The sequence below is a fragment of the Alligator sinensis genome, unplaced genomic scaffold (assembly GCF_000455745.1).
Source record: "Alligator sinensis unplaced genomic scaffold, ASM45574v1 scaffold510_1, whole genome shotgun sequence".
NCBI lineage: Eukaryota > Metazoa > Chordata > Crocodylia > Alligatoridae > Alligator > Alligator sinensis.
In genome coordinates this window covers 1,622,294-1,640,948 of record NW_005842052.1, presented here as the reverse complement: position 1 = coordinate 1,640,948, position 18,655 = coordinate 1,622,294, and the positions used below count along the sequence as shown (strand labels likewise).

Below are 18,655 nucleotides of genomic sequence, written 5' to 3'. Positions count from 1 at the left end.
CACAGATTTTACCAGGGCTGGGGCAGGGGTGGGCTCCCTGAAGCGCCGTGATCTGCTGGCTTTGCAAGGATTGCTCAGCGGGCCAGCAGTGGCGGTAGTCCCCCTGTCCCCCAACAGGCTTAGTTTAAAGCCCGGTGGAGCAGGTCAGCCAGTCTGGCTGAGAAGAGCCTCCTCCCTAGGGGAGAGAGGTGGAGGCCATCTCTTCCCAGCAGCTCGCTGCCTCTCTCGCCAAAGAGCGGGCTGTGGTCATGAAAGCCAAAGCCTTCCTGACGACACCAGTGCTGCAGTCTTTGGTTGACCACCAAAGGTCAACCACCAAAGGATGTCATCTTGGAAAAAGGACCTAGATATTCTTATTTGAAACTTCATCTGAACCTCGGTCACTTGGAAGCTGGGATGGAAACTTGCCTCTAACCTTGTAATGTAACTGCTATGTCCTACATTTATCTGAGTAGCAGACACTACAAAGATGGCTTTTTCTTCTGCTATTTCCAGTTCCTGTTGCAGCCAAAACCACGAGGAATAAAAAGAGAAAAGTGAAAATTGCAAGAACAAATACATAAAGTGGATTTAACGATGGCAAGGGGAACGCGGTTTTCCTTCTTATCTTTTTTCAACTCAAAACTGGGAATAAAATCCGTTGTTGACATTTCTGACATTTGAACCGTTTCAACCAGTTGTGCAAAAAGGAAGCCAGCCAGACTTTAACAACACTTCTTCCCCCACCCAAAAATGCATCGGCTTAAACTTCTGGGGGCGGGGGTTCAGTGCTTTTCACATCTTACCCAAGATTAAATTCCTATTTGTAATGAGAACGCTATATTTCCCCTTCATTAGAGGTAATACAAGAATGCTCAGTTTTACATGCTGGAACATGCAGAGAGAGGGATTTAATTTCCTACTGGGTACAAGGTTTAGATAAGATTTTGTCCCGAATGAGTAAGTAGCTGGACAGTACATTGAGCTCATGTCATGCACTTAGGACTGGGCCTTGCGGCACCTCCTGTCCACTCTCCTCTCATCCTGCCAGCTGCAGTTGCAGCCAGGGTCTCCGGTCTCCCCTTCCCTTCTCTCGCTGTCACATCCTGCCTCTGCCCCAGATGCCTGGGTGGGGTGGCACAGGAGCCTGCAGTGCTGGGGGAGTCTGCAGCATGGTGCAGAAAAATCTGGAAAATCACAGATTTTCTCCTGTAAAGGTGAAAAATGTGAGAAACCAATCTAGCAGGAGGCTGTCTACTTAAACTATTGATTAGCTTGGGACTGGACATCGATGTTTACAAATAGCTCCTGGTACAAAAAAAGGTTGAGAACCACTGAGTTAGAACATGCCAGGTTGCTGAAATAGGGCAAGGGCTTCTCAATGCACAGCAAGCGCTCAGGATGCACCAAAATGACCTTGAACATGAAGCACTGCAGGCTCGTTACCACCAATGTTTTTTCACCTACATTCATCAGTGAAATGTTTGCCCCCATAGATCACAGGATCATAGAAACAGAGACAATGAGGGTTGAAGGGACCTCAGAAGGCCACATCTAGTCCAACCCCCTGCTCCAAGCAGGATCAGCCCGGAGAAAGCTTTGTCTATCTGGGTCTTAAAAACCTCCAAAGATGGAGATCCCACAATCTCTCTGGGCAGCCTGTTCCAGTGGTTTACTACCCTCGAAGTGAGTAAGTTTTTCCTAATATCCAACTTAAACTTCCTTTCCTGCAGCTTGAGCCCATTGCTCCTTGTCCTGTTGTTTGCCCCCACTGAGACCAGTCCAGCTCCATCCTCTTTGCAATCCCCCTGCAGGGAGCTGAAGGCTGCTATTCAATCCCCCTCGGTCTTCTCTTCTGCAGACTAAATCAGCCCATTTCCCTCAGCCTCTCCTCACCAGTCCTGTCCCCCAGCCCCACAACCATTTTTGTTGCCCTCCACTAGACTCTCTCCAATGTGTCAACATCCTTTCTATGGTGGGGGGCCACAGCTGGACACAGGACTCCAGATGTGGCCACATCAGTGCTGAATAGAGGGAAAAAATCACTTCCGTCAATCTACTTGCAATGCTCCTACCGATGCAGCCAGGATGCTGTTAGCCTTCTTGGCAACAAGGGCACGCTGCTGGCTCATATCCAGCTTACTGTCTTCTGTTACCCCCAGGTCCTTTTTCTGCAGAGCTGCTGTTTAGCCAGTCAGTCCCCAGCCTGTACCTGTTGCATGATCACCAAACATCATTTCACTAAAATAATGTAAAGGATGATTCTTAGGCAATTTGTAATCTAACTTAATTCATTTTATTTTGAAAAGCACGTTATGGATAGTTTAAGTGGGTTCAAGTGTAATTTTGTCTCTGATAAGAAAGAGAAGAGCACCCTGAAGAGCACCCTGCAGCAGCAGGCTAAGGCAAAGGATCAACTGAAAAAAACAGCAAAAGAAAATAGTTATTGCCTTAAAAAAGTATAGCAGCTTATTTTGTCTGAAGTCTCTTTCCATGTATTAACCCAAAGCAACCCTCCTTAGCCTCCTAGATTAGCATTTGAAATGATATAATGGCAGTACAGACAATTAGTTAACACTTATGCTTGCTAAAAGGAAAAGAAATGCACAGACATAATACAGGGGTCAAATTTGTACTGATTGCATGCAGCGAAGTATTTCACCAGGTCTAGTCAGAAGAGTAAGCAGCTCCCAATACAGCTGCGTTGGATCAGAAGCATTTTGCTTTAAGTTCAGGAACTCAGACACCCTACAAAACCTTTGGCTAACAGCTGATTTTACATTTGGACCCAGTTTAACTAAAACGTAAATGCCCACTGGCTGGGAAATGTGATAAAATGATTATAGTCTCTAGAGGGAGAAGGAGATCAGCTGTGTACAACAGCTAGAAACTCCAGCTAAACATCAGGGGGCATTTGAGAATGCCATAGACTCCAAGACCTCCAGACTGATTTGTGATTGGAGAAAGTCTCTAAAGCTATAGTGGGGGGAAAAAAAAGAGATTTAAAAATTTCCAAGAGGCTCTCCTCTTCCTCACCCTTTAGAGAAGTGTCCTATTACCTTCTATTTTCAGAAGTAAAAAATGGTCAAAGTTGCCTTAATCTGAGAAAGGTACTGAATGAATAGTGGAAATTGTAGTGGATAACAGCATTTGGAAGCAACTCAGGAAAGAGTTGGGACATTTTTTCCTGAGAGAAGGGACTTGAGAATATAGTGGCTAAATAGATGGTGATAAAGAAGTGATAGTGTAATAGCATACACTCTACAAGATGATTCCCAACGGCTATACATCTTATCCAAAGCCCCACTGGATTCTTTCCAATTACTTTTGTAGGTATTAAATAAACCCTGTAAGAACATATTTTAATGGACCATTCAGCTTTTTCTTGGCATTTATATGATCTTAAGTGCTTTTGAAGACAAAGGAAACTGCTACAGCAATATTAGGATAAGCCATGGGGATAGAGGACCGGATCCAGTTAAATCCCCTCTGCTCTGATCTGTCAATAGGATACAAATCATGGGAACGTGACATCCCTAGGAAAGCTGTTCAGTACAGACAAAAATCCTTAACTCACAGTCTACCAGCGTTCCAGGATGCTTTGCAGGATGGGCAAGCTAGCCTTTCCACAAACTGTCTAATTCAGCCCAGCAAGGAGGCATGCTTTAGCGCCCCCAGCTTCTGGCCTGGGCCACTGCAGGCATGTGGCTGCATTTCCAGAATCAAAAGTGAATGTCTCTTCACTTGCCAATCAGTTCAATCTACGCAGCACAGACTAACATGCAAAGATTGAATCAATTTAGCCTTGGGCTTTTTGACTGTCTGTACTTAGCCATTAAGTGTACCATAAATGTAACATGTGCTAGGGACCCCCATGCTATTAGGAAAGGTATAGTGCTGTTGAGGTGATGTAAAATGTTATTTTTTATTCTTCAGAAAACAGAATTATAGATGCACACAGCAAGAATGCAAAATTAAATAGGGGGACACAACCCTAAAAAAAACTGAGAACCATTGTTTATCATTTAAACCACCAACATCCAAGACCACAGCTTGAATAGTTCGAACAGACAAATATTTTGGAGCTATCAACTCCCCTGCAGGGACAGCATTGCAAAGAATTCCAGTTCTGCTCATGAATCACTCTGTAGAGTGTATCCGATAAAGAAGGGATGTGGTCTGTCTGCAGAGAGTTAGATGGGGAGATTTCGGAAGGCAGGCTAAGTGAAATGTATGACAATATTGACACAAGACCAAATGGATATAAGCTACCTCCAAATAAATTTAGCTTGAAAATCTGAAGAAGGTTTCTCGCTATCAGCTTGGTTCTAGGACACCCTTCATGGATGCATAGTTGCCCGTGATGGCAGGGGACTGGACTCAGTGATCCCAAAAGCCCTTTGTTCCTAAACGGAGTTTAGACTACCTAACACGTTGATGTGTTGATGTGAGTTGATGTGAAACATGGTTTCCAGCCCACAAAAGTGAGATTTTTCTGAACAGAAGTCATTTTTCTGTTGCATAAAGAGACAAAACCAACACCACTCAGAGATTTTCATGAAAAATAAGAGAAAATAGCCAATGGCTTTGGGGTCAGGGCATTCATATGGGGAGCGAGGAGCCTGGGTTATAAGGTATTAGCTGAGTTACGTTTCAACCAATCAGCATTTTCCTTCTTAAAAAAAAAATGTCCACTCTGTTTCCAGCATCCTGCTTCTAAAGGGGTACAAGTGAATGGCTTTATTTATTTATTTTAAGACTCTGCTCCTCCAAGGAAAACTCTCATTTAATACAAATAAAGTGTTCAATAGACTGCAGCATTATCCCTGCGAGAGACTCAGGGGATTATATGCTTCACTAAACATTTCTGAGTTTTCTTTACCTCAGCCTCCTGAGCTTTAGGTCACTGGCCGATATCGTAACGAAAGATTTTACAGCCTTTACATTTGCAGTTACTGAACATTATCACTCCATTATGCGGTACAATGGCTGAGACTCTGCTGTGAAAGATGGGAGCAGCTATAAAGCTAATTTGAAAAATCATAAATCATTTCTTCAAGGAAAGGGAGGCACGGTAAGCAAAGGGGAAAAAGAAACAGCAAGGAAAAATACAAACAAAATACAGGCTGCTTCATCGCTCCCCCTGTTATGAACAGAAAGAGGAGGGTGAATCCACTCTTCAAATTCACCTTGCCAGGAGTGAACCAGATGGATGAGTTCACTGGAACTGGAGAATTAGCAGAAAGCCACTCTGTTTCCTTCCAATTCAAGGAAATTGGTCTGAGGCTTAATCATTTTATTCTCTGGAATAATGGCCAAGAGATTTTTTTTTTTTTTTTAATTCTATTGAGACACAGCTCTGTCTACCTGGAAACAGACAGTGCGTGCAAAGCAATTCAGATCAACATTTTTTTTTTTTTTATATATATATTAGTTTTGTTTATTGCATTTTTTGCCTTTAAAGTCCAATCATCCGCATATTTATCTAAGGCCTTGAATGGGCTCTTGTTTCCGGACATGGGTATCTCTGAGAAATTTCCACCACTAATAATCTTCCTGGGAGAGGGAGCAGGACAAGCACTCAGCTGCCCCTTCCCCACTGCTGTCCGCCGCTTCCCCAGACTGGGGATCAACCTGCCCCAGCTCCACTCCTCACGCTCCCAGAGAACTGGAGTAGCAAGGCAAAGCCCCCTGTCCACTTCCCAGACCCTTGGTTTGGGAATTGAAGGTGGGCAGCAGCTTCTTCTACATATTGGAGGAAAGCAGGTGGGCTGCAGATGCCAGCTTTGAAAGGGCTGTGCTGGGGGAGGGAACAGGGTATCCCCCTCCATGCAGCACTTTAGGGGTAAGAAAAACACTCACAGGACCTGGTTTAATTTTGGGCAGATACTTTATCTTGGGGGAAAGGGCTAGCGACTCCGCAGGGGAAGCTGGAGAGTCCAGGGGAGGTCGGTGAGGTGGAAGTCAGCCCAGTCAGTATTGGGGTGGGGTAAAGTCAGCACAGCCCTGGGGCTGTGGCAAGTGGCTGCACTTTCCTGGCCCCACGGCAGTGCTGTGAACATGTACAGACATTCACCTCTGAAGTGAACTCACTTCAGATCAGGTGCACCATTTTCAGAGAAATGTAAGCCCTCTGAACGCTTGCATGACCAGCCATTTAGATCAACCTACCCTCAGTTAAGCCGATCTAAGGGTGTTGTTACACAGTAACTTAAATATGAGTTAAGGGCCCTTAAACGAGGAGTGTCCACACATTAGGGAATGAAAGCACATGCTAAGGGCCCTCTGAGTGGCTTAGAGATAATCCTCTTTCATCGAGGATTACCTCTAATTGGTTTTGGGCAGCTTGTATTATGTGACAACTCCACAGGTCCCAAACCAGATGGGAGTGGTCCATTAGCAACCTAGGAGACACTGCTTTCAGCCATGTTATCTTACCCCAGTGACAGCAGGGGCCAGGAGCACCTAAATGTGAAAATACCCTCCTCCCCCTACCCCTTGGGAGGGACTCCTCCACCTCCCTCTGCCCCTCGGGGTATCCCCCATCCTCCTTATCTCCAGTGCGAGCCCTCCTGCCCATGCCCCCTGCTCCCAATCCTCTCCCCCACCCCTCCACCCTCATGGCTTCCCCTTCCTCCATGTCCCCTGGCTCACCTGCAGCTCCTGGCACTGTCCTAAGGGAGCCAGCAGGGAAGGGGAACCCACCTGTCTAGCCACTGCTGCTCTCCTAGCTGAGCCCAGCCCAGAGAACAGCAGCGGTGGCAGGAAGATTCCCCTTCCCTGCTTGCTTCCTTGGGAAGTGCTGGGAGCTGCAAGTGAGCTGGAGAATGTAAGAGGTACGGACAAGTCATGAGTCCTGGGGGGGCAGGGGGTAGAAAAAGACACCCCCCCAAAAGCATCCAGGGGAGCCCTGAGGGTGGGGGAATGAGGGGGGCAGTGGAGCTTCCCAAAGGACAGGTGGGGAGCCCCAGGAAGCAGGGTGACCATTTGGGGGGAGGGGGAACGGGGGCAGCAATCCAAGCTGGTGGAGGCAATCCAGGCAACACGTGCCTAGTAGGCAAGGCAGGGGCTGGAAGGCCTGATGGGACCCTACCAGCCCCAGGCTGCCTGCAATATGGGCCACCTACCCAACCCCAGAGAGCAGGCAAGCAGGCTAGACTAGACATACCCCAGCTCATCAACACTTTAAGGGCAGGTCGAAACAGTGCACATGACAGGGGGTATTAACCCTTAATATGCGACTCAAAGAAAGCACCTGCTATCTTGAACACCAATTAAAAGTAGCACGTGCTCACTGTAAGATGTAACTACATCCTCCATATAATTCTTGTACATGCCTCAAGAGGAGAAGAAGGTAAGATCCTCTCCCAGAAGGGACATGATTTCCTTGGGAGAAACTAAATAAATGCTTGCCTGCTAGTAGTTTTCTACTGGCCGAGCAGGGATTCTCACAGTAGAAATATGATGCCTGTACAGCCAAACAGAAGACATGAGAAACCTAACCCTCAAATATGAATAGAATAAACTTCATCTCTTAGCTCTGGCAGCAGATACATGGAGAACCAGACAGGCCATTTGGATGAAACCTTAAAATAGAAAGGGTATGGTCATATCATAAAACAGGAGGGTGTTCTTTTTTTTTCCATTACCTTGAGTATTTAAGGCCAAGTTTTCATTCATGGCAATGCACTTTGCATCAGGTCTTTCAATAGTCAGTCAGTACAGTGTGTCTCATTAAAGACTACACAAAGGATGCAATACTTGACTCTGGCTATGTAAGAGCAGCCTTTAAAATAGAGGTAAGGGTACTTTATACCAAGTCTAAGGCCCCTTTATACTTCAAAGTGGTGGCTGTATGGAACAGGTGTATGGTTATGTATGAGGCCCAGAGACTGGAGACAGCACAGCAAAAGAATAAAAGTCTTATGGTACCCAGCCAAAATTTGCAGGTAAATTCTGAGTGCTACCCATAAGGGTCACTGGACTCATTTTGCCTTATTTCTATTCATCTAAATGCTCTGGGACTCACCATTTGACTCAGGCATTTATTTGTTCACATTTAGTCTATAAGTGGTTGTGAAAAGAGTTGGAAAGATGATGCAGAGAAAGAAATACAAATGGAAAACCACGATGGAGAAGCCGTGGCTTAATTATACATAACAGCAGGCCTTGAGGTAAGCCAGGATACAGCTCCAGAATACGTCCCAATGGCTCCATATGTTTCTGCACGATGCACTTTGGACTCCGAACAGATCGCTGCTCAGGCTACGATGATGGGACTCAACGTTGACTTTCCCTCAATGGTCCTAGGCAATGTTTTCCTCAGTTTATATGTAAATATATTGTATCTTCTAACTCCCTGGCTTGTAAACTCTACCCCTGTAAATAACCAGTCTGACTTTCAGAAGTAGCAATCCATGCTTCCGATAAGACTTTGGTTAAATGACATGTGTGTAGACAAGCAGATTCTTCCCAAGATGAAGGCACCTCAAATCAGCTAAATAAAATAGCATGTTTGCACTCCCCATAAAGGGAATGGGTTATTAGTTTACATTCTCCTGTCACTCCGTATCTTTCTTCACTCTTTTGATGCTGGCAATTGGTTATTTCCCCAAGGCAGTACAGCGATGCATTTACATGTCATCACGTCCCTCATTGTGCTGCACTGTCACTCCCCGATTCTTCACGGCATTTCCAGCACACTCGAGGGTTGATAACACCTGCCGGAGAATAGGAAGCCGAAAGGCCTGACGCTTTCCTCTCAGATCTCATATAGACACGGGCCTCTCTCAGCTATTTAATAATACAATTCAAATATTTATGAGAGTCAGGGGAGGGGAGAGGAATACTCCCTATTTTAAGTGAATAAAAGCAATGGTAGGGTGAAAGAAACTTTAAGTGTCGGCCTCTCTGGGATCTCTTCTTTTATCCCTAATCACCGGCTTCTTTTCTATGTAATGATCACAGCTGTGGATACTTCAAATCCCAGAGGCATGTAATGACTGGAGGTGTTGGGCATAGCTCAGAGAGGTCAAAACCTTCTCATTAAACATTGAGCCTTAGGCCAAAAATATCAGAGTTGGAGCCAGGAGGTCAAATCCTCTTTTGGCTTCTCCTGGATGAAGCAGACAGGGACTGTCAGGAGTGCGTTAAAGCTTCCTGACCCTTGAGTACCTTCCCCTGTGCCAGCTGTTCACTAAGCAAACTCTTCACATAGTAGGAATGGCCTGAAAACAGCATTATGCCCTATCCATGAGCCTCTTTCAATGGGCCCAGTCACTCATGTGAGGAAATGAGCTCCTTGCTTGCAGTAAACTCCCCACGCACACCGATCCATCTTGGCATCTTTTGTGTTACCTGAGCAAGATCAAGGAAATGAGAACATAGCAGAAAAATCTGCTTCAGAGAGTCTCATCATGGATTTTAAGAGACTGAAAGATTTGGTATAAGTGTTCAAAAAGATCCCCCAGGGACTTTCGGGGAAAATAAGACACCAAGCAGAACAATGGTGAGGCTTGCTATGAATTTTTTTAGAATATTTTGCAACCCTGTGCTACAAAACTGGTGAACACGTTGACGAGGGGAAATGCTAGAGTCTTACACAGTGTTTGGCACGCTCAAGAAGCATGATACATATCAACATGGAAAGGGGGGGGGGAAAACTCAGAGAAAAAGTTGGATGAAAATATTGGATGAGAGCTGGCAGTACGGCTATCTGTTAGACGGAAGAAGGAATGACATTTGAAGACAAAACACAGTATAAAACAGACAGGTCTCATCATCGTATGGGGGTTTCCTACATGTCTAAGCACTGAAAAAAAGAGTTAGAAAAACAAAGATGTCAAATGATACTAAAATGCACCTGGCAAGGAGACTATGCAGATGAAACATTAATACTGCCCACCTGCAGGGTCTCTTCTTTGCTGTAAATGTAGTACATCTAAGGTCATTACTCGGAGCAGGCTTTATCCTATCCTCCGCAGCAGAGGCCCGTGCTTTTGAAACTGAAATATCATCACTCTGCCTATTGCAAAGGCTGTGGAGAGACCCGTAGGTGCAGGTTTCTGGATGTCACATTGCTCTCCAGACTTCATGTCATTTGGTAGAAGATAACATGGAGATTTCTCTCCAATGACGCCTCTGCTCTGGAGCTACAAGCTGTTTTCCTTGTGAATTATGGCTTTCCCAGCATGAAACGTGGATCTGGGCTAAGATTTTTGGTTAAGAGACAGACATTTGTCATTCGAATGACTTCAGGACTCAACTTCAACTCAAATGAAAACTGCCTGCATGAGGCCACAGAGTTATTGTCGCTTGGAAAAGCCATTTCTTTTCTGTTTGTTGGCCAGCGTGTGTGGCTATGCAGACTGACTCGCTGCAGGGGAAGTAACCTGGAGAACCAAGAGAAGGGTTTTTTATACCGTGCTATCAGCATTGCCTCTGCAGGTGTGAACTTTAAAAGGTATTAAGTAGGCAATGGACTGTATGAAGTGGAAAGTCAAACTTCTTGATGTACTTCATTGTGTGCTTTTGTACATCCTTTCATCCAGTTTTCCCTTTCAGCACTATCTCATAAAGAGCAGTCGCACAAAGCAGAACCCAGGTGGGCCTGGGGAGGTAGACAGCAGTTGGAGCAAGCTTTCGACTCCCTGGTAGCATGAGAGCATCACTTGAAAACATCAATGGGCTTGGAGAACCCGCCTTTTTGTCCCACAGGACCTTTCACAGTACAGTGGCTAGTTTAACTGCATCTCCAAGAGAAATGATGACTCCTGGAGTCATCTAAGGTATTGAGATGGGGAGGAAACCCTTGGGAGCCTGCAGCAGAAGAGGTGAAGGGGGAAACGCTTCTGCAAGGGACTGTTAGACCTGCGCACACATGCAAACGTGGACAAAAAGACGGCTATCCAAGGCTCTCTGCACAGTGCAAGCTGAAATACAGCACACGATGGACCCCGACTACTGGTATATACTTGATGTGTGCAACTGCCAGACATATGCATGGCACAAGAGCACAAGTCTTGCAAGAGGCACTTTAGGAACCAGCTTTTGAAAATGGGTGCAGGTAGGTGGAAGAATAAGGAGTGGGGGAGACATCCTCTTCTTTCAAGGGACCTAAACTTTGCAACTTCTGATCACCTCCTAATGCCAGAACAAACAAATGTCTCTTTTGATGGCTGGGACTGTATTACTGACATACAGTATTCAAGAGGGGCTGGAGAAAAATATGCTATGGGCATGTATGAAACCACCATGAACATGAGCCTTGAATAGGTTATTTTGATTTGAGGCATTAGGTGAAATCCTAAATGACATTTCATTGGAACAAAGTCAGTCTAAAGCACTTCCTAAAGCTGTGACCCCAGAGCTCTGAGTCAGCACACAGTTAGCAAGGCAGAATTTTTCCATTTGGACTGACTATGGGGTGAATATATCCTTTGCCACCAAACTCCACAAACTGCTATAGGGAGCAAGAGCAGTTTTATTTCAATGACTGGCCCTATTTTTACAATGACATACAGTTGGGGTGGCAAAGACACAGCCCATGGATCAGATCCGGCATGCAGAGACCTATGATTTGGCCCCTGGTGCTGCCTGCGGGTCTCAGATCAGCCCCACGTGCCACGTGCAACACAACTGTGTGCTGCATACAGTGTGCGGAGCTGGTCTGGAGCATGTTGCAAGCCATGTGCAGGGCTGGCCTAGAGCTCATCCACATGCTGCATGCAGCACGCTCACGTGCTGCGAGTGGCACGCAGGGCCTGAATGGGACGTGCACTGGATCTGGCTTGCAGGGCTGGCCTGTTGGCCTAATCCAGCCGACAGAGTGGCCCCATGCCGCTCATCTGACCCACGGTATGTCTGTATCCCTGACATACAGTAAAATGTCCTACGAATTCTAATCGGCCAACATTTCATTCAAAAATGGAAACCTAAATATGCTGCATGTCTAATCTGTAAGGATGTAAAACAAGTGCAATGGTCTTTTAAATCTTGGATACTGTAATGCAATGCACCAGCATTTTCCTCCTGAAGTCAAGGTTTCCTGTTCTGTTTATAAAAAGCTTCATGCCACCCACTCAACACTCATAACCGCGTGCACACACGCACACATACACACACATTCTAGGTGTGTGTATACACATGCACACAATGTTATACATCTATAACTTTATATATAAAATGTGTAAACACCCATATTTTATATATACACACACATTCATATACATATATACACACATACATATATACACACATGTGTGTGTGTGTGTGTATATATATATATATATATATATATATATATATATATATGTGTGTATATATATATATATATATATATATATATATATATATATAGATGCCTGCATATATGTATGTATGCATAATATTATATACATATAATGTACGTATGTATGTGCACGCAAGTATATTCTTAGTTTTTTGGTTGAGAAAAACTAACCAGATGTAGATGACATTTTCACTGAAGTTTCATGTTTGAAAAAGTTCACGTAAAATGTTTCAGTTAAAAAAAACAAGCACCAGTTTGATGAAAGGTTGACAGCATTTCTTTTCCCCATTGTTTCCAACCAGTTACAGAGTTGTTCAAATACATTTCCAATACTCTGAATTTGGAGAATTGAAGGGGAGACCAATGGGAAACATTATTTGAAAAATCTGTGGCATTTCCCCCTCAGTTTTCATGCAAACCCAAGCTAAGGGCCACATTTAGAGACCTTTATTCACCCCAAGTACTTGTGGGGGGATACCAAGACAATAGATTTTATTCCAGGTCAGGAAGATTATCAGAGTTAGCTGTAGCATTTGCATTGTTTTGTATCATCAGGTTTGTTTGCCTGGTATTGTAATCCATGCTGAGCTCTTCTGGATAGGGCAGGATATAAATCTAAACCTACACCTAAACAGCATCAGTAACAGCATTCGATGTTCTGTGAGTCTGTTCAGAGATCCAGGAATTTTTGCTCAGTAGAAGGTAAAACTTTTGCCCAAACTAAGCGTGCCTCAGCTACAAGTTACTGATTCAATCCAGTGGAAAATCAGTGAAGTTTGCTTAGTTGTACCTGCACCTTTTACTGACTCAGCTGAAAGCACATGAGCATCAGCAAATATCTTGTTAACCAGTTAACTACCTGCAGCACTCGTTAATTGGAGGTGCATTTACCGATCATGATGGCAGTGCCTGTAAACAGCACAGATAGGAAGCTAATTAATCAAATGAAGAAAAACAGACTATTAGATCCTTACCACGGTGTAGATCTGCGGTTTGCGCCTTTTTGCAAGATCAATTATATTGACGCCGTTGTAATACAGGTTCTCAATGCATCCATGGAAATTTTTCTTCAGAAAGGTTCCTGGCTTTCCTGGAACCGGGATCCCTCCAAAACTGAGCTTTGGGAAAGAACAAAGACAACACTCAGTTATGACTCAAACACGTTGGGGAAAGGAATGAGCACAGCACGTGGAGCGTGGGGTTGGAGTCAGATTGGGCGAAGGGAAGCGGCCATGTAGGGAAGTGAACAGAGCTGTACTATGTGCTGGCAGGTCCTGCGCAGGGCAATGGAAGTGATTTGGGGGCTGAGGGACAGGATTTGTCAGGAAAGGCTGAGCGAACTGGGTTGATTTAGTTTGCAGAAAACAAGACTGAGGGTGATTGAACAGCAGCCTTCTACTCCCTGCAGGGGGGCTGCAAAGAGGATGGAGCTAGACTGGTCTCAGTGGGGGCAGATGGCAGGACAACGAGCAATGGGCTCAAGTTGCAGCAAGGGAAGTTGAGGTTGGATATTAGGAACAACTTTCTCACTCAGAAGTGAGAAGCACTGGAGCAGGATCCCCAGAGAGGTGGTGGGGTCTCCATCCTTAGAGGTGTTTAAGACCCAGCTTGACAAAGCCCTGACTGGGATGATGTAGTTGGGGCCGGTCCTGCTTGAAGCAAGGAGTTGGACTAGATGTGACCTCCTGAGGTCCCTTCCAACCCTCATTTTCTCTGATTCTCTGAAACCCAGGTTCAATGCCTGGCTCTGCCACTGTTCTGCTCTGCAGCCTTGGCCATATCACTTCACCTCTGATTCCCCCCTTTCCTTTATTAGTCTCATCTATTTAGACTGTGAGTTGACCAAGGCAAGATGATTTAAGCTGCAGTCAGGAAAGCTGGATATTAGGAAAAAAACGTTCTCACTAGCAGGGTAGTAAAGCAGTGGAACAGGTTACCCAGAGAGGTGGGGGAGTCTCCTACCTTGGAGGTTTTTTAGGAACTGGCTAGACAAAGCCTTGGTTGGGATGGTGTAGTTGGGGCTGGCCCTGCTTTGAGCAGGGGGTTACACTGGATGTGACCTCCTGAGCTCCCTTCAACCCTCGTTGTCTATGACTCTATGGTTCTCACCACCTGTATGTACCACACCTAGCAGTTAGACCATCATCTCAAAGTCTATATCTTTGCTATTGGCAGTTGTTGGAGGGGCTCTTCTGCATGTGTTGAATGTAAATAATAATGTATTCCTGGGACGTTGTGAGACTGACTCCATTAAGGCATTACGCTACTTTGTGAGCAGAAGGATATTTATCCTTGCAAGGAGGCAAACACAACTGCAAGGACTGCTCCATATTAGTGCTTCTGTGAAACAAATGTCTCAAAAGACAGAAAGGAAGCATGGAGGGGAGGAAGAGCAAGGTTTTAGCCATCCCCAGGCTGGCTCAGATGCAGTCTGTAGGGATGCTGTAATGCACATATTATCCCTGCCTGCAGGGGAGTTCAGAAATAAGTTGGGCCTGGAGATTCACAATTAATTTGGAGATGCTCTTCTGGGTCAGTGGCATGCATATAGTGGCTACATAAAACATTTTGATAGTGCAGTACACTGAGATTCCTGACGGAAATGAACCACACGAGTTCAAAGCGCCAACAACTCTCTAGACCTCTGTTCACTGAAGTCACTATAAACTCCAGAGTACACAAGAATAGGTCTGAGAGGAAAATTTGCCCTCAACACATAAAGCACTATGTTGTGTTAAGGCAGAAAACATAATATATTTAAACAAACAAGCAAAAAGCACAGAAGAAAACATTTAACATAATATAATATACGTATAAACATATAGTATTATATTATCTAATATATAATATAATGTATAACAATTTCTTCTGTGCAAAGAGCACAGAAGAAAACATTTAACATAATATATTTAAACAAACAAGAAAAGAAGAAATGACTAGAATTTTTACTGTTCAATGTATAATTTACTGGGAGGACTACAGGGTTTGTTAAATGATATTGCCTTAATATTTGGGCACAGTTCCTATTAAGAACAAGTACAATGCTGGCTACATTTTTTTAGACTATGGAGGAGGATGTGGATCTTTCAGCTCCAAAATTACATAAAACTTCCCCAGAATGTTTGCCAAAACAAGAAACATAAAGGTTATTCTGGAGTCGCAACTATAACATTGTGGGTTCATTTGATAAAAGCTTTTGTATTAGGGGCATGCAAAGCAGGCTCTATTCAATTTGGATTCAGATTCAGCCTGAATCAGGGACACTGATTGGATTCGTTGATTTAGATCACTGTCCCTGATTCGCTTTGGCCAAATATGAACCTGAAGATTCGATGCTGATTTGGAGAATCAGTGATTCGGACCCAGATACAGCTTGAAATGCTTTTTCTGCATACCTCGAGGTAGCAGGAACAGCTTATGAATGTTGTGATGTTGGGGCACATGGAGCGTCCCACAGGAGGTGGGGGTCATCCACGTGCTCAGCGGTGAAACTGGAAGTGGACTGGAACTACTTCCAGTCCACTTAGGGGTCTGCCGGGGAGTGCACAGGGGTCCCCCCATGTCCCCCCAACTTGGCAATAGGCAACAGGGGGACCCCAGGTGCCTTTCCAGACCCAGGAGGCACCAGTCACCAACCCCGGGGGGTAAGGGGAGTGGCTACCTGCGTGCTCCCCAGCAGACCCAGAAGTGCTTCTGGTTCACTTCCAGGTCTGCTGAGTGCACTGGGCAGCCCCCCACGCTCCTGCAAGATACTCCATGTGCCCCAGCCTCGCAGCATTCACGAGCCCCTGCTACCTAGAGGTACGTAGAAAAAACATTTAAAGCTGTGTCTATGTCTGAATCACTGAATCTTTCTGAATCTCTCTGAATCGATTCGGAGGGATCCGATTCAATTCGAAGGGATTGAAGGGTCCTCTGATTCGATTCAGATTCAGAGATTCAGCCATCGAATTGGACCGAATCTCCACCGAATCAAATTAGGGACCGAAACTTTGCACAGCCCTATTTTGTATGACAATTGAGGGCTTCCATGTATCCCACCCCCCGGTTGCAAGGCTGCATCTGGGATACCCTAGAGCCTAAAAATCATAACTTTAAGTCCAGTCCATGGCCATTGCTTTCCCCAAGCAGTAAACCAAGGCACCATGGAATTTCAGATCAATGAAAAGGGAGAACTCATATCTTTCTGCTCCTAAATGATGATCCATATGGTACATGCTTAAGGAATATCCCTGCTTTTTCTGAGCAATATTGACTATAATGCATTGCTCAGAGAACAGGATAGAAGATCATTCAGCAATTCTAATGACATTCATTGGACAGCAGTGATATAAATACATGATACCACTTAATAACAATAAAAGACATCATTTTGCTGGTTTGCTTTAAACTGTCAGTCTTAAAATACCAAGAGAATGTACCTTCAACTGAGCCATCTATGACAACTATAAGCTGTTGCACATGACACATCAAAGGAAAAAAGAATTAAGGAATGCAATTTAAAAAAAAAAATCTTTCAGAGATGGAATTTATAGCTCAAATCTATGACTAAATGTTAATTTTCAAAATCTTATACTCAATTTGTAGGTGTAAAATCCAAATCAAGCTTCATTTACGTGGGCCTTTTTGACAAAGAAATTCCTATTGTTGCTATTTTGGGGCTTTGGTGGGTTTTTTTTTTTTTTTTTCCCCTTTCCAGGTTTTCATCTTCCCCCACACTTTTTTCCCCCCCTTTTATCAATGTCAACAGCCATGTAAAAAATATACAACATACAGAAGGCACAGAGTGTGCTGCGTCCTGCACAAGAACAACTGATGCGAGGTCACCGAGGGATGGCTGCTTAACATTGCAGAAATACTAGAAGCTATTTAAACCTTTTTTTTTCCCCCCTTAGCAATTCCAGTTTCTATCTAAAAGGTTTGTCTAAACCCATTGCTGCAATGGTGTGAGAAGACTGTGTGTGTGTGTGTGTGTGTGTGTGTGTGTAAGAACAGAGTAAATAAAGCAAAAAATAAATAAAAGGAAACTGCAGAGATAAAACCGTCAGCCCTGCTTTGAAGATGAAACCTTAATGAAGGAGACTTGATGAACTTGTGCCTCTGTAGGATTAATTGATCATTACATGGCAATAAAGAGGGAAACCGTTTTCAACACCACATCGCTTGCAAGTTTGTTATTGACACAAGGGGTCACGCAATAGCAAAGCTGATTTCGAGCTGAGAATTGTTAGTTCTTGCTTAAATCACTTGGCATTCTTTTTCCTTAATTTTCTGTTCTTTTAAGTCTCCTGCTTAGGGACACTGGGCTGGGTTTAAAAAAAAAAAAAAAAAGCAGGGAAAAAAAAATCAATATCAATTATACTGCTGCATTATTGAGAAAACAGTTTCCTTAGTGATCAGTAATAATTGTAATTACCAAACTAATGGTCTTATTACCCTTAGCTAGATCTTTAATCCCTTAAGTGTGCTGAGATAAACTTTCATTAGACTTCATTGTCTCTAATGTTAGGTTTGAAATGCTTGAGTTATTCAAACGTGAATTGAAAAAAACAAACCCTGGCAAGTGTTGAGCTGGGCGGTGGGGGGGGGGGGGGGGGGGGGGGGGGGCGGGCAGATCCTTGGTTGGTGTAAACTGGAGTGCCTGATTGAAGTAGGTGATGGTATACTGATCTGTACCAGCTGAGGCTAACTAGCTTCCATAATCTTCAATGAGACACATTTTTGGAAAGTGTGAGCTAACAACACTTCCTCAAACTGCACTGAAGCATCAGTGTTACTTTATACAAATACCTTCCAACATCAATTAATGCAAAAATCTAGAACTCTTGGGTCAGAAGTGATACCTTTTATTAGACCACGTAGGAAATTGCAAAAAAAACCCCAAAACTAACAAACAAAAAAAAAACCCTTCCAATGTCAACAGCACAACAGGAAGTAATGGGTCACATTTTTGCGGAAAGTGAGAAAATCGCAGGGCTGATTATCCAGGTCGTTCATCTCTCAGTCACTGAGGGGCCAATCCTTACAATCCCTCCTCATTTCAAGGACATTCTCCTAGTTTCCAATGGTTCTTCTCTACAAAGGTGACCCCCCCCGCAAGTTAGAAAATATTGCATTTCACCATTAGGTTGGCTTGTTTGAGAGCCAGCTTGCATTTCTATTTTTTAGCTTCAACTTCTAACCACCTACCAACCTCTTTGGACCACGCTGCATGTTTTGACAAAGTTTTCCTGTCTCCATCTCCACAGACCATTGAAGATCCCTAATTTACACTTTTTTTTGCCAGCCTGGCTTCTTGCCTTGGAAGGGAAATTCTCAACTATGGAGTGCAAGCCAGGCATCAGAGGATGTTTCTCCCTGATAAAACCCTGTCTTGGGTCTTTGCTT

The 18,655-nt window shown here is 44.2% G+C and overlaps 1 protein-coding gene across 1 annotated transcript in view; it reads right to left on the bottom strand.

The window, feature by feature from the left end:
- Positions 1–18,655, bottom strand: part of CNTNAP5 (contactin associated protein like 5) — a 446,813-nt gene that overhangs the window by 185,948 nt on the left and 242,210 nt on the right. Inside the window, exon 7 of the mRNA XM_025203314.1 lies at positions 13,243–13,386. Coding sequence (XP_025059099.1) covers positions 13,243–13,386 — 144 coding nt within the window. The remainder of the gene's footprint in view (positions 1–13,242; positions 13,387–18,655) is intronic.